The 21,175-nt window shown below is 37.3% G+C and overlaps 1 protein-coding gene across 6 annotated transcripts in view; it reads left to right on the top strand.

Annotated features, from left to right (window-relative positions):
- SEC11A (SEC11 homolog A, signal peptidase complex subunit) overlaps positions 1-21,175 on the top strand; it is a 51,253-nt gene that overhangs the window by 25,407 nt on the left and 4,671 nt on the right. For 2 of the 6 annotated variants that reach the window (XM_067697603.1, XM_067697585.1), the window contains 3 exons: positions 3,250-3,359; positions 8,151-8,300; positions 18,046-18,165. In XM_067697603.1, the coding sequence (XP_067553704.1) occupies positions 3,250-3,359; positions 8,151-8,300; positions 18,046-18,165 (380 nt within the window). Of the gene's footprint in view, positions 1-3,249; positions 3,360-8,150; positions 8,301-18,045; positions 18,166-18,680; positions 18,730-21,175 lie in introns of all 6 variants that reach the window. The other 4 variants (XM_067697631.1, XM_067697620.1, XM_067697595.1 and 1 more) reach the window with 3 other exon arrangements.

Here is a 21,175-nt window from a genome sequence, read left to right as displayed (position 1 = left end):
ACATAAATGTCCATTGACAGATGAATGGATAAAGATGTTGTACATATATGCAGTGGAATATTACTCAGCCATAAAAAGTTACTGAGTCATTTGTAGTTAGGTGGATGGACCTAGAGTCTGTCATACAGAGTGAAGTAAGTCAGAAAGAGAAAAGAGATACCATATGCTAACAAATATATATGGAATCAAAAAAAAAAAAAGGTAGTGATGAACCTAGTTGCAGGGCAGGAATAAAGAGGTAGACATAGAAAATGGACTGGAGGACATGGGGTGAGAGGGCAAAGCTGACGCGAAGTGAGAGTAGCATCGACATATATACACTACGGAATGTAAAGTAGTTTTCTGGTGGGAAGCAGCAGCATAGCAGAGGGAAATCGGCTTGCTGCTTTGTGGTGACCTAGAGGGGTGGGATAGGGAGGATGGGAGGGAGGCTCAAGAGGGAGGGGATGTGGAGACATGTGTATGCATATGGCTGATTTGCTTTGTTGTGCAACAGAAACTAACAGTATTGTGAAGCAATTATACTCCAATAAAGATCTATTAAAAAAACAAAAAAGCTACCGTCTTGAGATGGAATTTAGGAGACCTAAGTTTTAGTTGCTACTCTGCCTGCCAAGAGCTGTGCAGCCATGAGTGCATCGCTTAGCTTCTCTGTGCCTCAGTTTTCTCACCATAAATGGGAGTGTCAAACTAGGTTTCAAATCACACCTGTATAGTCATATTACTATATTACTCAAAGAACAGCAGGTATTTCTAAGTGTCCGCAAGAAAACGTCCATATTTTCTTTCTTCCTTTGTGCATGATGTTATGTTGATAGAATATGTCATACTTCGTTGGAAGTATGTTCTGGCCATTAGCATGGACTTAAGAAAAAAAAACCTAAACAACTTATTTTTGAATAGGTGATACTTGCATTTAGTAAGAACTTAAAAAACGTGCACATGTATATTGGAAAGAATTTTCCTTCCACCTTGAGTTCCAGTTCCTCTTTCCAAAGGCAGCCATTGTTCCCAGTTTCTTGTGTGTGCATCCAGAGATTAACTATATGTTTATAATAATATGCAACCTGAAACTTTTTTTAGAGTATGCAGGAAAAACAGGTTAATTGCAGGGGAAAAAGTAGAAAGTGGTATGAGAGCTAAAATCCTCATCATAATAAATAGTTTATAGATGATGTTCCAAATTTATGAAAAGAGAAGCAATTAATTTTTAGAAGCATGAGGGTAAAATAGCTAAAAGAGGTGAAAAGGATTGCTGGGGGTGGCTTGCCATGGCCAGGATATGCAGGGTTTTTTTTTAAAAATATGTATCTCTTGACTCTATGTAATCTTTTGATAAAAATAAAAATTAATTTTAAAAGGAGAAAAGAAAATGTGGATAAACAAATGAAACAAAATTGCCTGGTATTGTAACCCCAGGTGTAACCAGTTTATTTTCTTCCAGTTTTGTCTATACTTTAAAAAATAAGAAAAATTGAAAGGTATCACCCGCACCCCCAAGGAAAAAAAAAGGTAAATACGTGAGGTGATGAATGTGTTAATTAACTTGGGGGAATTCTTTCACAGGGTATATCAAATCATCACATTGTACTATGAATATTGACTATCTTAACAATTTTGTCAGTTATACCTCAATAAAGCTAAAAAAAAAAAGAAAGTTTGAAAGAATAGTACAGCAAACACCTGTAAGCTATCACAGGTTTAACAGTTTTTAACATTTTTCCATATTTGCTTTGTATGTACTTATGTGTATGTGTGTGTGTATATATATATGTATATATATATAATTTTTTCTGAATCCTTTGAAACAAATTGCAGATATGACAGTTCACCCTTAACTACTACTACTAGCTAATTACTGCTAAGCATGCATCTCTTACGAGTGACAGTGTCCTACATACCACAATACCATTATCATATGTAAGAAAATTAACACTAATTTCCTAGTATCATTTAAGTAATAATTTGAGTTTCCCCAATTGACCCCAAAATGTCTTTTATAGTTAGGGTTTTTTCTTATATGCATTTTGTTCTTTTGAACCAAGATCTAACCAGAGTTTATGCGTTACATTTGGTTATTACGTCTCTTTAGTCCAGTACCCCACCTTTATTTTCGTGACATTGAATTTTTGAAGACTGTAACAGTTGTCTTGTAGAATGCCCATATACTCATATATATATGTGTGTGTGCATATATATATATATATATATATACACACACATATATATATGTACGTAAATAATTTCTTTTTTTTGCCGCACCACGCGGCATGCAGGATCTTAGTCCCCTACCAGGGATCGAACCCGTGACCTGCGCCTCCTGCAGTGGAAGCATGAAGTCTTAATCACTGGACTGCCAGGGAAGTCCCAGCACATATATTTTTTAAAATAACGAAAGTGAACTTAACATTGGACATATTTTTGAAACTTCTGCTTTTTCACTTTAAAGTATTTTATGACTGTCTTTATAAGTTCACATTTTCGTTCGTACATTCAGGGGTCTTCATAATCTGAGCTTAATATGCTTTTTCAGATTTCTGTCACTGCTCTCCAGCCCCATCTTTTCCTCTCCTGAACTATCTGCCATGGTGTCCAGTCATCCTCTCTACTTTTATTCATTATCCAGCATTAGTCCAACACAGTTAGCTCATATGTTTCCCTCACTTGAAATACCTTTGCTTATTTAAGTCATAGAATTTTACAATTTGTTGAGCAGTGTAAATTTTGTAGGGCATAAGGCTGGCCTTCAAGTCCTAACTATGTGACTGACAAGCTGTATGACTTTGATAAGTCATTTCCTTTCTGAGACTAAGTTTCCTCAGCTGTAAAATGAGGGGTCAAGTTAAATGTCATTGAATAGCCCATAATTATCAAGGGATAAGTATTGTAGAAAAGTAAGTATTAGAGTTTAGAAGCAGAGGTATGTTGCTGTTGGCTGGTATGTGTCATGTATGTGATTGAATTTAAGCTGAATGTTCGTGAAGCCCAAGTAAAATAATTTATGTGAAAAGTTCTGAAAAAACGTTATATAAATGTAATGTATTTTAACAAACAAAACAGCAGGGTTCTTTGGGTGAGTGGGTGGGGATGTTCTGGGATGCTGATGGTGTAATCATTACAGTATTTTAAAGAGTTTCTTAGAACTTCAGGTGCCCTAATAGTACTACTTAAAACTTTAAAATTGATACTACTCAGTGCTTTCCTAGGCGAGGATAATTATGGATCTGATATCTTCTCTTGTTCTTACAGCTCTATTATCAAGTCCTAAATTTTGGAATGATTGTCTCCTCGGCACTAATGATCTGGAAGGGGTTAATGGTCATAACTGGAAGTGAAAGTCCAATTGTAGTGGTGCTCAGGTAACAGTTTTTCTTTTCAAGGCATGGAATTGCATGGCATTACTTGGGAGAAAAATTGAAATGTTTAATAACTGATGTATCATTCCTTTAGACACTACTCTTTCCCAGAAGACGGCCTGGAAGAAAATTTGTTAGTCTTTCTCACTTGTGAGAAATTCTAAACCTTGTTAGGCACTTTCCATTCAGATCCCAAAGGGCTCATGACTTTTCTATGAAATGTTTATGTGAGCTTTATTTTTGGCACATCTGTTAAGAAAGTATTTCGGTATACTTTATTTTCCTGAAATCCTTCTGTCTTCTTACATTCTTTACTTTGGAATATCAGGAAATTTAATTTACAAGATTTACAAGATTATATATCATCTTTACAAATTAAGAATTTTTCTACAGCATGTTTTCAGTGTCAGTATAGAAGCATCACTAATTATTTCCATGTTTCCTGCTGACCTTTAAATATCACTTCTAAATAGACTTCAGGAATTCTGAGTATATTAATGCCATCTCTTAAAGTGACAAATAGTACTGACTTTTTTTTCTCCACTGTCTTCCTTCCCTATCCTTGTACTCATACTCTTAGGGATTTAAAAACCTAATTTAGCAATTCATTTTTGGAGAATTACCACTTGGTGATTTAATTGAATCATTGTAGTTCTGTCTTATTTGGGGCTTAATTATGTAAGCTATCTCAAGTCTTTTCTGGAGATAATGGAGTATAACTATAAAATAAATTGAATCATTAACATTACCTAAAGTCTAGATAATAGTACATTATTCTTAACAAGATGAACTTGACTCTTTCATTGTCATACTAGGATATGCTTCCAGCAACAAGTGGTTGGAAGCACTGGGTGCCCAGTATCTTACTCCTCCCTTACTCATACCCATACCCTCGGTCTGAATTTATTAGTAATCAAATGCAACTGTGATTTTAGAGATACAATGAAATGTCTGGAGTTTATTACCTGGGAAAACATTTAATGTACTATTCTAGGGGTATAGAGACTTGGGTCTCTAGCTTTTTCATTGTCTAACTACAGCCTTGGGCAAGTCATTTATAGACTGAACCATAGTTTCCTCATCTGTAAAATGAAGACTAGACCTAGATGATGTCAGAAGACTTTTCCAGTTTTAAAATTATGTGGCCCTAAGTTCCCAGTCTTGAACTCAGTGGAGAGCTTCAATTTGTGAAGTGTTCAAACACTAACAGAAGGAGAAGCCACACTAATTGGCACTGTGGGGAAAAGCTGTAGAGAGAAGGCCCAGGGAGGCTTCTTTTGAAGATTCTTCTGGAATTATTTCAGAGTGAGTTCTGTTCAGTGGAGATGTTTAAGTACAATCTAATGACCTTTAAACTGGGAATGATGGAGTGAAGAGGAGATTAGACTAAGCACCTGTGGAACATTTTGGTGGTCCTGAAAATATCAGTTGGGGCTTAAAAGGAGTGTTTGGATAAGTTATTTGGTAGCTAGGTTATTTGTATATTAAACTTTTCTGATTGCTGGTTTGGAATAAAGAAAAAAAATGAAAAGAGACAGGTCATATTAGAAGAGAATCTGGTCAAGACTGGAGGGAGTAGTCATTAGAGAAAGGTAATTTATGTGATTGGGTGTTATTTATGTGATTTCATAAAACTTCAAGGAATATAATTTTTACCTGGAACCAAATGTGCCTCAGAGGACTCAGGCCAACTGAGAATCCACTTTTAGGACTTTCGTGAAACCACTGGGGATAAAGACAAAAATACTTTCTTATTATTTATTTTATTAACTGAAGTTTCAGGGAACATTGAAAACTGATTTTTTCCCCCCTTTGTGAAGCTGAAGTCAGTTTAATTTATTTTTATTTTTATTTATTTATGGCCAAGCCGCGCAGCTTGCGGGATTTTAGTTCCCCCACCAGGGATCGAACCCGGGCCCTCTGCAGTTGAAGTGCGGAGTCCTAATTGGTGGACCGCCAGGGAATTCCCCAGTTTAATTTATATATAAATTATTTATATATAACTTCTTATAAAATTGATCATGATTGATGTATTAAATTTGAAAGTATAGTTTAATCAGATAACAGTAAGATGTTTATCAATAATTTATTTAATTTTTTAAAAGTTTCCCCTGGTTATTTCTTTAATGATCCTCTTACCACATGCTTTTATCTGTTTTTAATTGCCATCTGTATCTGAATTATTATTATTATTTTTTTTTTTGCGGTACGTGGGCATCTCACTGTTGTGGCCTCTCCTGTTGCGGAGCACAGGCTCCAGACGCGCAGGCTCAGCGGCCATGGCTCACGGGCCCAGCCGCTCTGCGGCATGTGGGATCTTCCCAGACCAGGGCACGAACCCGTGTCCCCTGCATCGGCAGGCGGACTCTCAACCACTGTGCCACCAGGGAAATCCTGTATCTGAATTTTTAAATCTTTTTTTTTTTTCTAATCCAACTTTATTCCCTGAATCTACACTCTTGTTTTCATCCTACACTAACATCTCTATCTGGATGTTGACCAGGCATTTGAAACTCCACCTAATAAAAGTAAAATTCATCTCCTTTTCCCAAAAACCTGTTCTTCTTCCTCCTATTTCTGTGACTATCACAGCCATCTGCTCAGTTGCCAGTGTTAAAAACCTAGGAGTCATTCTTGATCCCCTCTTCTGTCATAGCCAGTTGGCCATCGAATTTGTTATTATCCCTCTCTCTATTCTACCCTTTTTTAGCTGTCCTCCCTGCTGTTATTCTATTTCAAGCCCTCATTTCCTGCCTGGGCTGTTGTAACAACCTTTAAAAAAATGCTTTTATAATCAGAAAAAAGTTAATATACTTTCATTATATGAAATGTTGAAATCACAGAAAAAATCTAGATGAAACTAAGTCACCCATAGTTCTGGGATATAATCACTATTAACATTTTAGTCTGTTTTTTCATGTATATTATTTCTTACATAATTGAGGTAATTCTGTATGTGTATCCTTTTCTCAATCTTTTCCCCTTATCATTCTCCAGTGTCCATGTTTTTAATAACACTTTTAATAATTACCAAGTATTCACTTGTAAGTAATAGCCTGGACAACTGGTCTCCCAATTTACCTTCTCATCTTTTTCAGTTTACTCATCAATTCAATAAATATTTGAATGTCTTCTGTGTACTCTGTAGTTTCTGAAGTGATGTTTCTTAAATGCAAATATGATAATGATGCTCTCTGCTAAAATTCTAGAGTATCTCAGAAGCAGTTTAGCACAGTGAGAGTGAACCTCCTTGGTTCAAATCTCACCTTTATCATTTTTTTAATTTACAACTCTAGGCCATTCTAAGCCTCAGTCTCCTTATCTATAAAGTTGGGATAATAATAGTACCTACATCATAGAGTTGTTCTGAAGATAGTTTTAAAAAAAAAGAACTCTTAAAATTGGCACTCTGCATATAATAAGTGCTCGATAAAGATGAGTCATTCACCCAGAACAACTCAGCTTTTATCTATTTCATTTATATCATTTTCAAGCAAGGTTTTATTTGAACAAAGGATGTCACTGATTTTAAAAAAGAGCCAAAATAAAAACTTGAAAATTTCATGTCTAGAATACCTTCTGTAATATTTTCACCAAACACATGTTCTATCTTTTGTCTGAACACCTTCTGAGAAAGGGAACTCATTGCCCCAAGAGGAACCTAAACAAAACTTTTAAGAATAAACGTGTACTGAAAATTCACATTTCTAGTGGTTCCCGAATTTTGCTCATATTAGAATCACTTGGGATCTTTACAGAATACTGATGCCAGCTTCTCTCATCCACAGACATTCTGATTTAAGTGGTTTGAGATATGACCTGAGCGTGGGGACTTTTAAGTTTCTCAGGTGATTCTTGTGTGCACCAAAGTTTGGGAACCACTGCCATATTCCCTTATGTATGTAGAGGGACCAGAGTCTTCAAACAGAAGTGTTTGGACTTTGTCATTTTTGCTGTATTGAATTTTTTTCCTTGTCTTCTGTTTTTTCTTACTAAATTTATTGTTGATGAAAACTGGAGCTTGAGTTTCTGAAAACAATACTGATGGGCTACTTCTTTATAGAAAGAAAAGTTTCATTAATTAGTGCAAATATCTTAGGACCTTTGAAGAACTTGGTATAAGGTAGAACAGGAGGGTAAGAAGACACTCTAGAAGTTTGTCATCCGTAATTACCATGGAATTGAATTCTTCGCTTGTTTCTGAAATTCTTAGGCAAAAATCTCTGGTCTTGTCCTTGGTTTTGTTTCTTGTTTCTCTTTTTTAAATAAATAAATTGATAGCGCAAGCATTATCTCTGTCGCTGACTGTTCTTTGACTTGATGAGCTGTTTTCCTTCTTGTTGGGTTGAAACCATAAGGTCATCTTGGTCTGTATCTTTATAAATGTCAGGAAAAGATGATCCAGTTCTCATCTGAATATCTTTAGCGTTTTCAGATGAAGTGAGAATAAGGACAGTGATTATAAAGTTCACTCTTTTATATATTGTTTGTCACTTGAAGTTTTAAAAGGTTAAAGAATTAGTAACATTGCCCTTTTCAAAATTTAAGCTCCTTTGAATAGTAATAGTTGAAATGGAACTAGTTATGAAGGCTATTAACTAAAGGAAACCTGTAGTATAACTAGTCTGAGGAAACCATATTTGGAGGACAATACACATTTTATGTTGATATATTTGTTAAGATATTAAGTATATTCCAAAGATGATACTTCTAATTGTTTGTTGCATATCTAACTTTGAAAGTAAATTTAATCTCAGGCTTTCTTTTGCTATTATATTCTTCTTTCCCTCCCAGTGGCAGCATGGAACCTGCATTTCATAGAGGAGATCTTCTCTTTCTAACAAATCGAGTTGAAGATCCCATACGAGTGGGAGAAATTGTTGTTTTTAGGATAGAAGGAAGAGAGATTCCTATAGTTCACCGAGTCTTGAAGATTCATGAAAAGTATGTGCAAACTATATCTTCTCTATTTTAAAACATTTTTATGTTTTAGTGTTTGCAGCATTTAATTTTGATAGCCTAAAGATTAAGAAAGGGTGGGGAACTCCTAGGTCCTTCTTCCAGTCCATTTTTATGAATGTCTGAAGGTTTGGTGAACATTTGGAAGACTAAATACTTATTTAGTAATTCATTTTTCCCTGAAGGCTTTTCTGGAGGGTTTTCTTGGTTCCCTTCCACTTCCCAACCAGATCAGTAACCCTGTTTGTATATAGCTCCAGAAAAAACATGACACAAAGGTTGATCCCAAATAGAATCTTCTGATATAATGGACGAGGTAGCCCTAGCCTTTCAAAAACAAATCTTTAAGGCAATCTCACAGATATTTTAAATAAGAATAAGTTTGTCAACTTTTTCAAATTCCAAAGAAAATTTCTGAAATCTAAGTTATTCTTGTAAATATAGACTCTTGCGTTTTAGAATTGAAAAGGATATATGTAAAACCTTGAGAATCCCCTGGTGTGGAGGAGGGACATAACGATGAGCAAAAAATGTCACCTCTCTGGGTCTCAGTTTCCCTGTCTGTAGTAGAAAGAGGTTCGGGAAGATGAACTATAAGATCTCTGGGTTCAATATTTTAAGATAACTTCAAATGGAGTATAATCTGTAAAAATTTTGGATCCCTCTGTTGTATACCTGAAAACTAATATAATATTGTAAATCAACTATACCTCAATAAAAAATAATAATAAAGTATGCAGAAAAAAAAAAAAGATCTCTGGGCTCTAAGCCTATGCTTCCCTGTGCAGCTACATATTCCTCACCCCCTCCATTCCAAGTCTGTAATATTTCTAGTTAAGGAAAACTTTCAGAAGGAAGGAAAGAAAGAAATGAAGGAAAAGGGAGTGTCCTGGAGGACATACAGAGGGAAGTAAAACAGTGGGAGTGATGTAGGTTCTTGAGTATGAGGAAGCCCTAAATAGATACTACCTCATGTTTACCACCCTCTCAAGTGGTTTACATTCTCCACTTCCAGAAGAGGGAATTGACAACTGTTTTTTTGAAAAATCCCTGTAAACATTCTAGCTTAGAAGAGTTCTTTCTTCACTGATAAAATAAAGATCTTGGGCTTCCCTGGTGGTGCAGTGGTTGAGAGTCCGCCTGCCGATGCAGGGGACGTGGGTTCGTGCCCTGGTCCGGGAAGATCCCACGTGCTGTGGAGCGGCTGGGCCCGTGAGCCATGGCCACTGAGCCTGCATGTCTGGAGCCTGTGCTCCGCAGTGGGAGAGGCCACAGCAGTGAGAGGCCCGCGTACTGCAAAAAAAATCAATCAATCAATCAATAAAATAAATAAAGACCTTACTGCTCTTTTTTTTCCATACTTCAGTATATTGGAAGATTATAATTTTTATATTGCATTCTATTAGTGACTAGGAAGGAATAACTTAGTTTTCTTTAATTTTACTTTTATTTATTGTGAAGGTTTATTCAGTACAGGTAGTGTTTTCCACATTCTCAAAGTATATTTGTGTTGTTTGTTCTCAGCACTACCTGTTGTGAACAAATCAAAACCAACTTTCCCCTGAATTTATCAGAAAAAAATCACGCCCTGCTTTGGGTAGAGCAGAAGTTGTCCATTTTTATGTGTGATCTTTTGACATTGAGTTATTTATTTATTTATTTTAGAATAGGTTTTTATTTATTTATATTTATTTTTGGCTGCGTTGGGTCTTCGTTGCTGCGCATGGGCTTTCTCTAGTTGCAGCGAGCGGGAGCTACTCTTCGTTGTGGTGCACGTGCTTCTCGTTGCGGTGGCTTCTCTTGTTGTGGAGCACCAGCTCTAGGCGCACGGGCTTCAGTAGTTGTGGCAGGTGAGCTCAGTAGTTGTGGCTTGTGGGCTCTAGAGCGCAGGCTCAGTAGTTGTGGTGAACGGGCTTAGTTGCTCCGTGGCATGTGGGATCTTCCCAGACCAGGGCTCAAACCCGTGTCCCCTGCATTGGCAGGTGGATTCTTAACCACTGTGCCACCAGGGAAGTCCCAAGTTTTTTATTTTAAAACAGTTATCTTATTTCAGGACAGGTTCACTGACAGATATATCAATTACAGATTCCTTAAATTTAACAGAATTGTGAACATTTTAAACTGTATGGTGTTTGTAATCTGACGTTATTGGTCATTTACTTTAAACATTTGAGATGCCTTCAATTAGCAGGCCTGTTTAAATAACAGATCCTATTAATCTTCTGAAGTTTCAAATTTCCTTTTTTGGGGTGGGGGAAAGACTAAAATACCTGGTTGTAATAATCATTTGATTTAATAGTATTAACATTGTTCTTAACTATGGGACCAAATGACAACCAAAATGGATTAAGTTTTTTTTTTTTTTTGCGGTATGCGGGCGTCTCACTGTTGTGGCCTCTCCCATTGTGGAGCACAGGCTCCAGATGCACAGACTCAGCGGCCATGGCTCACGGGCCCAGCCGCTCCGCGGCATGTGGGATCTCCCCGGACCAGGGCACGAACCCGTGTCCCCTGCGTCGGCAGGCAGACTGTCAACCACTGCGCCACCAGGGAAGCCCTGGATTAAGTTTTTGTAGTAAATGTGTCCTGAACGTTTTCAAGCTGGTTTTTGCACTGTTAACACGTTTCTGTCATCCGAACCTTGTTTTAAGAAATGAAATCCTGAGCTTTAAGAATAGAGGTAGGAAAAAAAAAAAATAGAGGTAGGAATTGTTCAGCTAACCTCTCTCTTGTCTCATTCCTCCTTCTCCATCTACTTTTTTTTAATATAAATTTGTTTATTTATTTATTTTTGGCTGTGTTGGATCTTCATTTCTGTGTGAAGGCTTTCTCTAGTTGCAGCGAGCGGGGGCCACTCTTCATCGCGGTGCACGGGCCTCTCACTATCGTGGCCTCTCTTGTTGTGGAGCACAATCTCCAGACGCACAGGCTCAGTAGTTGTGGCTCATGGGCCTAGTTGCTCTGTGGCATGTGGGATCTTCCCAGACCAGGGCTCAAACCTGTGTCCCCTGCATTGGCAGGCAAATTCTCAGCCACTGTGCCACCAGGGAAGCCCTACTCTTTTTTTCTAATAAATTTTACTTATTTATTTAATTTTTTTTTTTTTGGAACCTGGACAGGGACTTGAACCCTGGGCCCTCAGATTAAAAGTTCCATCTGCTTCTTATGTAAATTTGTAAATATAACATAAAACTTTTTTTTCATGTATTGAATCTCCATCTTATGAACATTCTTATTACATTATTATTCTTAACACATGATGCTGTGTGAAATTGGAAAATACAAAATTGCCTGTAATCCTAGCATCCAGAGACAAAATGTTAAGTTGGGGGTCATTTTCTTTTTGTCTTATAAACATACGTTTTCCTCCCCGTGCAACACTGGGATCTGCTCAATAACTACCTTTTTTTTTTTTTTTAACATCTTTATTGGAGTATAATTGGTTTACAATGTTGTGTTAGTTTTTGCTGTATAACAAAGTGAATCACCTATATGTATACATATATCCCCATATCCCCTCCCTGTTGCACCTCCCTCCCACCCTCCCTATCCCATCCCTCTAGGTGGTCACAAAGCACTGAGCTGATCTCCCTGTGCTATGCAGCTGCTTCCCCCTAGCTATCTGTTTTACATTTGGTAGTGTATATATGTCAGTGCTACTCTCTCACTTCATCCCAGCTTACCCTTCCCCGTCCCCGTGTCCTCAAGTCCATTCTCTATGTCTGCATCTTTATTCCTGTCTTGCCCCAGCTTCATCAGAACCATTTTATTTTTTATTTTTTGGTTCCATATATATGTGTTAGCGTACGGTATTTATTTTTCTTTCTGACTTACTTCACTCTGTATGACAGACCCTAGGTCCATCTACCTCACTACAAATAACTCAATTTCGTTTCTTTTTATGGATGAGTAATATTCTGTTGTATATATGTGCCACATCTTCTTTATCCATTAATCTGTCGATGGACACTTAGGTTGCTTCCATGTCCTGGCTATTGTAAATAATGCTGCAATGAACATGTGGTCCATGCTTCTTTTTGAATTACGGTTTTCTCAGGGTATATGCCCAGTAGTGGGATTGCTGGGTCATATGGTAGTTCTATTTTTAGTTTTTTAAGGAACCTCCATACTATTCTCCATAGTGGCTGCATCAATATACATTCCCACCAACAGTGCAAGAGGGTTCCCTTTTCTCCACACCCTCTCCAGCATTTATTGTTTGTAGATTTTTTGATGATGGCCATTCTGACCCGGTGTGAGGTGATACCTCATTGTAGTTTTGATTTGCATTTCTCTAATGATTAGTGATGTTGAACATCCTTTCATGTGTTTGTCGGCAGTCTGTATATCTTCTTTGGAGAAATGTCTCTTTAGGTCTTCTGCCCATTTTTGGATTGGGCTGTTTGTTTTTTTGGTATTGAGCTGCATGAGCTGCTTGTATATTTTGGAGATTACTTCTTTGTCATTTGCTTCGTTTGCAAATATTTTCTCCCATTCTTAGGGTCGTCTTTTCGTCTTGTTTATGGTTTCCTTTGCTGTGCAAAAGCTTTTAAGTTTCATTAGGTCCCATTTGTTTATTTTTGTTTTTATTTCCCTTACTTTAGGAGGTGAGTCAAAAAAGATCTTGCTGTGATTTATGTCATAGCGTGTTCTGCCTATGTTTTCCTCTAAGAGTTTTATTTATGGGACTCTGCACTTCCTGGACTTGATTTACTGTTTCCTCTCCCATGTTAGGGAAGTTTTCAACTATAATCTCTTCAAATATTTTCTCAGACCCTTTTTTTTCTCTTCTTCTTCTGGGACCCCCTATAATTCCAATGTTGGTGCAACTAATGTTGTCCCAGAGGTCTCTGAGACTGTCCTCAGTTCTTTTCATTCTTTTTTCTTTATTCTGCTCTGTGGTAGTTATTTCCACTATTTTATCTTCCAGGTCACTTGTCTGTTCTTCTGCCTCAGTTATTCTGCTATTGATTCCTTCTAGAGAATTTTTTTATTTCATTTATTGTGTTGTTCATCATTGTTTGTTTGCTCTTTAGTTCTTCTAGATCCTTGTTAAATGTTTCTTATATTTTCTCCATTCTATTTCCAAGATTTTGGATCATCTTTACTATCATTTCTCTGAATTTTTTATCAGATAGACTGCCTATTTCCTCTTCATTTGTTTGTTCTGGTGGGTTTTTACCTTGCTCCTTCGTCTGCTGCATATTTCTCTGTCTTCTCATTTTGTTTAACTTACTGTGTTTGGGGTCTCCTTTTCGCAGGCTGTAGGTTCATAGTTCCCGTTGTTTTTGGTGTCTGCCTCCAGTGGGTAAGGTTGGTTCAGTGGCTTGTGTAGGCTTCCTGGTGGAGGGGACTGGTGCCTGTGTTTTGGTGGGTGGGGCTGGATCTTGTCTTTCTGGTGGACAGGGCCACATCCAGTGGTGTGTTTTGGGGTGTCTGTGAACTTAGTATGATTTTAGGCAGCCTCTCTGCTAATTGGTGGGGCTGTGTTCCTGTCCTGCTAGTTGTTTGGCATGGGGCGTCCAGCACTGGAGTTTGCTGGCCGTTGGGTGGAGCTGGGTTTTAGCATTGAGATGAAGGTCTCTGGGAGAGCTCTTGCTGATTGATATTACATGGGGCTGGGAGGTCTCCGGTGGTCCAATGTCCTGAACTTGGTTCTCCCACCTCAGAGGCTCAGGCGTGACACCAGGCCGGAGCACCAGGACCCTGTCAGCTGCACGGCATTGCGTTGACTGGCTCTCCATCACCGTGACCGTGGCAGGCAAGGTTTGTGGGCACGACTTCAGCTACCTGGGAAAAGCTCTGATATGACATCAGAACTTATTTCTGCAACTATCTGGAAAAATCCATACTTGACTTTTTCCCATCTTCTCCAGCTGTAGAATATCTGCCCTCCAAGCAGCACATAACCTAAACAATGAGATGTTTGCCTCAGTTGTTTCCCAGAAACTTGGAGTCAGCTGTGTCCTCAGTACTGTTTTGTAACATGATTATCTCATGAGCATATGGTAGAATATACCTGGTATTACCACATATGCAAAGAATTCCTGAACTAAAAGATGACCTTGCCAAGTACTACTTAATACGATGGTACTAGGTCCATGAATTTGAATCTGTTCTTTGTGCCCAGTGTAGTTCATCTAGTCCTGCCTGTTATCCACGTGAGACTAATTTTGTGTCCTGAGCTATCTGACTAGGCAATGGAAAAGTGCACGTTATCAAGGGCTTCTCTCTAGTGCACTACTGAGCTCAGGAAAAATTCCCTTAACAGAAACATTAAGTAATTTCCGATATTTGGGGACAATAGGAAATTGTGAGAAAGTGGTTGGCATTGGAGTTTTTGTTTTTGTTTGGAGATTGTGTTATCCCTTAATCATTTTATCTTTTTAAAAATTATTTTATTTGTTTTTTTAAACTAAACGTGTTACAAGATATTAAATATAGTTCCCTGTGCTATACTGTAGGTCCTTGTTGTTTATCTATTTTATACGTAGTAGTGTGTATCTGTTAATCCCAAATTCCCAATTTATCCCTACCCCCTGGCATTGTTATTTTAAAAAAAAAAAAAAGACTTAACCACCTCCTGCACTGATTATAGTTAATACTGTATTTTTAATTAAGTAAAAAAAGGAGGGCTATGAGATATGCATGCAGAAAGGTTATATGTACTGTGGCAAACAGCAAAAAACATCTTCTTTGAATCCTTCTCTCCCCTTGCCTATTTTTTGCTTTCCATTTTCTTCCAAAATGGACGAGTTAGGAAAGCAGAGATAGTGAAGTTTGTTTTTTAATTTAAAAGGTGAGATAGCTATTAAATGTTTATCAGTTGACTTAATTTTCATGGATAGCTCCTCGTATTAGCCTGTTAGTCAGCAATTCGTAATACTTACATTTTTCCCACATATAAACTCTTACTTTATCTTATTGTATAGCCTACTCTAATATGTATTTAGTAAGTTCAGCCTATAGGTAGTATTATAATTTGATGATATTGAATACTGGCATGTGATCAAGTATTTAGAAGGAGAATTCTCCATTGGGGTGACTTAGTCCTTTGCTTTGCTTTTTCTGTGCAGATAGATACATTATTTTGCACCCATTCGGCTCTTGGGGTCTTACTTTATCTTATCTAAGTTATTTCCTCCCTCCTAACATCACAGTATTGTAATGGTTGAATTTTAAGTGCTTTGAGCTCCTTGGAGATAGATAATACTAAATATTTGGTCCCTATGCTAGCGAGGGAAAAGTCCCATATAAATGTGTTGTCAATCAGGATTCGGTGCTCGTGGGTTGTGAAGTGCTAGACTAGGTCTTCATAGTAGGCTTAATAGGAGCTGGTTGCCACCAGAGAATATTTCTTGCACTATTTTTAAAAATTTTTTTTAAATTAATTAATTAATTGATTGATTAATTATTTTTGGCTGTGTTGGGTCTTCATTTCTGTGCGAGGGCTTTCTCTAGTTGGGGCAAGCGGGGGCCACTCTTCATTGTGGTGCACAGGCCTCTCACCATCGCGGCTTCTCTTGTTGAGGAGCACAGGCTCCAGACGCGCAGGCTCAGTAGTTGTGGCTCTTGGGCCTAGTTGCTCCGCGACATGTGGGATCTTCCCAGACTAGGGCTGGAACCCGTGTTCCCTGCATTGGCAGGCAGATTCTCAACTACTGCGCTACCAGGGAAGCCCTCTTGCACTATTAAGTAGATGAAGGAAACCTGTGCTTTTTCAAACAGCTATAGTGGGTCCTGATTACATCCCAGAGGGTGGGAAATTGTGTTTGTTTGTTTGTTTTGTTGACAAATTAGTCTTTGGGAATAGCTCAGATCTCTCGTAGCATCCCTTTCCTTTCCTGGGGAGTTTCCCATTTCCCAGCTTTTCTTTCCTCATACTTTACTTTTCTGCCTCTTTTCTTGGTGTTATTTCCTGGTTGAATGGACTCTTCTTCCTGCTGCTGCTGACTTTCACTCTGCAGCTAGCCCCCCCTTGGCACCTGTCCTCTTTTACCCTCCAGGATTTTTCAGACATTCTTTCACTTACTGAGTTGTCAGCTACAGATTATTTTTCTCTGTATATATTAGCATTTTTTCTAATTGGAATCTCATTTTTAATGAGACTGTTTGCACTTAACTGTTTTTGTTGTTGCAGCACCTCCCAATTTAGTTTTATCTGCAGATGATTTAGTGTCTAGTGAGCCATTTTCTGGCTTAGAATCTAGGTGGATATTAGTCAGTAGGAGTTAAAGCTATTTTTCTTCTTTCTAGTGTAGCTGTTAACCCAAACTCACTTGAGTTAATTTTTTTTTTTTTTTTTTGGTGGTACACGGGCCTCTCACTGTTGTGGCATCTCACATTGCGGAGCATAGGCTCCGGACGCGCAGGCTCAGCGGCCATGGCTCACGGGCCCAGCTGCTCCATGGCATGTGGGATCTTCCCGGACCAGGGCACGAACCCGTGTCCCCTGCATCGGCAGGCGGACTCTCAACCACTGCGCCACCAGGGAAGCCCTTGAGTTAATTTTTTAAGATAGTCTTTATCAACTGTAAAATGCACTTTGCTTTCAGTTAAATTTTAAGATTACTAGAAGCCTCATGGTTCTTTAGTAGAATTAAATTAATAATTATCTGATCGAGTAGGATGATGTTTCTATAGACCCTGGCTTGTAAAAGTAGTGCATGTTTGTTGGAGAAAAAAAATGAGAAGCTAAAAGCCAGCTAAAAAAAAGCCGTAGATAGCTGCTGTTTACACCTTGGTCTATCATTTTAGACCTTGTTTAATATTTTTCTTTTTTACTTTTTTTTTTCATATGGAGAATTTCTAACATGCACAAAAGTAGACAAAACAGTATAATGAACTTCCATGTACCAGTCACCTAGTTCCAATAATTATTAATCTATAGCCAATTCTGCCTACATTGCCACCTCTTCCCCTTCTCCTGCCTGTATTATTTTGAATTAAATCCTAGATATCATGTGGTATATATGTAAATATTTCAATAAATAGCTATAAAACATAACCAGTGAGCTTTTAAAGAGTATAACTGTAATTAACATTCTTACACCTAAAAACATGAACAATCATTCCTTTGTATCATTAAGTTTCCAATCTTTGTTCAAATTTCCAATTGTGTCTTAACTTTTTTTAACAATTTGTTTGAATCCAGATTCAAAGAAGGTCCTCAGTTGCAGTTGGTTGATATGGCTTTATAATGTCTTTTATTTAAATCTGTAAATTCCTTCTCTAACTTTCTTTGTCCCTTGCAATTTATTGGTTGAAGAAACTGGGTCATTCTGTAGTTTCCCACAGTCTTCGTTTGGAAGATTATATCCAAATGAAGTAGTTTAATGTGTTCCTTTGCGCTTTGTATTTCCAAAATTTGGTGGTTTGTGTTTATTTTAATATGAAAATGATATTATACTGTACATGCTATTTTGTAATATTTTTTCACTTAATAAAATTTGTATGATCTTCTGATGTCATTAAATTTTCTTCTGTATCACCGGCCTTAATGCTTCCATAGATTTCAACTCCTGTTAGACTTTGTTTGCTTCCAGTTTTTTCTTATTGTAAATAATATAGCTATGAACATCCTTTTAGCTAAATAAATAATTATTTTGATATTGGGAATGATGATAAAATGCCACAGTTCCACAGGAATTTTCAGTTAACATGAACAAATTTTGTACTTTCAAATGGCATGAAGGTATTTGGTGACTTGGGTTTCCCTTACTCTTTTAAGGCAAAATGGACATATCAAGTTTTTGACCAAAGGAGATAATAATGCGGTTGATGACCGAGGCCTCTATAAACAAGGACAACATTGGCTAGAGAAAAAAGATGTCGTGGGGAGAGCGAGGGGGTAAGTATAGAGGGGAGATTTACTGAAACATTGGCTCTCTCGATCATAGTGTCTGATCATACACAATTGAATATAATGGCTTGGTCCTGGTTCGGCCAAATCACCTTGTGTCCTTTGAAAAAGTATGCTTCTTAAATTGCATCTGAAACTTCAGGTTTACTGCTCCAGAAGGGAGGATATGGGGTGCTATAAAAGAACAGAATATTAGTGATGAGGATGAATTAGAGTGACAATTTAAAAAATTCATTTGTCTGTTTAATTCATTTCAGAAATGTTACTGGGCACCTTCCATGTACTCTGACGTCTAATACTGTGCTAGGCTCTGGGGATCCAGAGCGGTATTAATCCTGCTTCTTGAAACTTACATTTCTTAAGTGTTTACTGAGTCAACAACTTAAAGTGTTCATCTAGATTAATTTCATCATGTTGATTTATTCCATATTGTTTTATTTCTAGTTTTGAAATTATTGAGGTCAAATGAAATTTAAAAGTTATATTAAGCCTGTTTATTTCAGATTTTATCAGGAGAACAGATCAGTGAAGGACAGGAATTGTAAGTTACTGGTATGAGGAAGTATGGGATTATTACTACCTTCATGTTATTAATACTATTAACAATAACTCACATTTATTAGGGCTTACTCTGTGCCAGAGACTCATTCTAAGTGCTTTCTTTACAAGTATTACCTCATTTTAACCTGAGAACAACCCTAATATTTCCATTCTACAGATGAGGAAACACAGACATGTTAGGTTGTTTATCTAAGTCACACTGATGATAGTAAGTGGCTGGCTGACTCCAGAGCCCAGCCTTTTTACCGTCATAGCAAAATTACTGGTATAACACTTCTGAGATGGGTAGCTGCTTGTTCTCACTCTTTAGATGCTACATGGCACTCTTATCCACTGTCAGAACACCTGCTCCTTCTAACCTAGAACAGACACTGTGGATTCAGTGATACCACTAGTGAACAGTGGAGCTGAGGAGCTGTGTTCCCATAAAGAAATAAATTCAAGTTATTAAGTAAAAGCTGCCTTGGTTACAGCAGAAGAGATGTTCAGTTTGGGGCCAGAGAGATCGGATCAGAAAAAGCACCAATGTGTTTTGTCTTCAGCAGACCTGGTTTTTTGTGCACACCTCCAGTTCAAGGGAACTTGATTTCCTATGATGGAGCTAAACATACTTTTATAATTCAAATTAGATTATCAGTGCTTCTGAGAAGTGATAGTCCCCATTTCCCTCAGTTCCCAAGGTGCTGCTAATATCAGCCTCTTAGAGTCTTTTTGCTTTTCCTTTAATTGCAAATGTACAGATTCTTGTAGAAACATAAGGAAATAACAGTCATCAAAAAGCAGAGTCACTTCTTTCCTTTCAGTTCCTCCATAAATATTTAATTTTTTGGTTTGTGTTCTTTTAGCCGATATGTGTAAAGATGCAGATCTTAATGTATAAGTGTGTATACATAAACACATTTTGTGTACGGGGAGAGAATGGTCACACTGCTTATAACCTCTTTTTTATCCTCCAATGTTATTAGTATCTATAAATCAAAAGATTTATTTCCATATCATCATTTTCAAATCTGTATGCTACTCTACTGTGTGCAAAGACCATATTTTTATTTAGCCAAAATCTCCTATTGTCAGATGCCTTTGATTGTGAGCAGTGTTATGATGAGCATCCCTGTTACATATATCTCAGTGCCTCTGCCCAGTCATTTCTTCACAGTAAATTCTTATACTTGGAATGACCTGGTGAAACATAAGCATATTTTAAGGCTTTGGACAAATTTTGTTGTACAGTTTTATTTGTACTCCTCCCAGAGGGTCCCTTTATCTGGATCTTGATTCTTAGGTGTTTAGTGCAGCTCTGTCTGCTCATTCTTGCCCCCTGTTTGGGTAAAAAATGCATCATCCTATGGAAGGGTGGAGGAACCAGGCTTTCTTTTACTCAAGTAACTTGTCTTTTCTAAAGAATTTTTTAAAAGTCCCAAACTATGTACAGTGTTATTTCTAAAATCCCAGCATTGAAAGTTATAGGCCTTTTTCTGGCTATTAATTTTAAAAATGTTATAGTCTGGTACTCTCTTAATTAAATAACTTTGCATGAAGTATAAACATCTGGGACATGAACAGCAGGAGCACAGACTCTTAACTGTTACAAATTCACTTTCCGTTGATTATGTCACCACTTACCTTGACACATAATGAGGCACATCATCTCCTTTTGTGAAAATTGTGTTTATAAAATGCTAAACTATATTTCAGAGTCAGACTGTACCCAAACCTTGGAATTTTTTTTTTTTCAAACAGCTGCACACTAAAAAATTTTACACTGAAGCCTAAAGCCCTAAATAAAAACAAATTTAAACAATTTTTTATTGAAATATAATTCACATATATTAGGATATAAAATTTACCCTTTTAAAGTGTACAGTACAGCGAGTTTTATTATATTCACAAAGTTGTAAAACCGTCACCACTGTTTAATTCCAGAACATTTCCTCACCCCAAAAAGAGAACTTGGTACTGATTTGCAGTCACTCCGCATCTCCTTCTCCCTGCAGCCCCTGGCAACCACTAATCTACTTCCTGTCTCTATGGATTGCCTGTTCTGGACATTTTATATAAACAGAATCTTACAATATGTGGTCTTACAATATGTCCGGCTTCTTTCACCTAGCGTAATGTTTTCAAGGTTCATTCATGTTATAGCATGTAATAAAACACTTTTAGAAAGTGAAACTAATACTGAACCAAGTAAGAATAGGGGTGATTCTTTCTAAATTCAGGTAGTTGAAAAACACAAGAGAACCTGTTAGTCAAAGACGAGTAGAAAGCAACAGGAAAAGAGGACGAAAACCTGGCAGAAGATCAGGGAATAGAGAAATATTGATAGTGAAAAGAAGAATAAAAATAAAGGAAGGAGCAGAGTAATGAGCTCTCTGTTGACTGAAATCAGTTTTATGGAGGAGGCTTTTATTTATTTATTTAATTTTTTTTTGGTCTG

This window comes from Pseudorca crassidens, chromosome 1 (genome assembly GCF_039906515.1).
Source record: "Pseudorca crassidens isolate mPseCra1 chromosome 1, mPseCra1.hap1, whole genome shotgun sequence".
Taxonomy (NCBI): Eukaryota; Metazoa; Chordata; class Mammalia; order Artiodactyla; family Delphinidae; genus Pseudorca; species Pseudorca crassidens.
The sequence above is the reverse complement of the archived record's forward strand: the minus strand, read 5'-3'. Positions and strand labels throughout refer to the sequence as shown.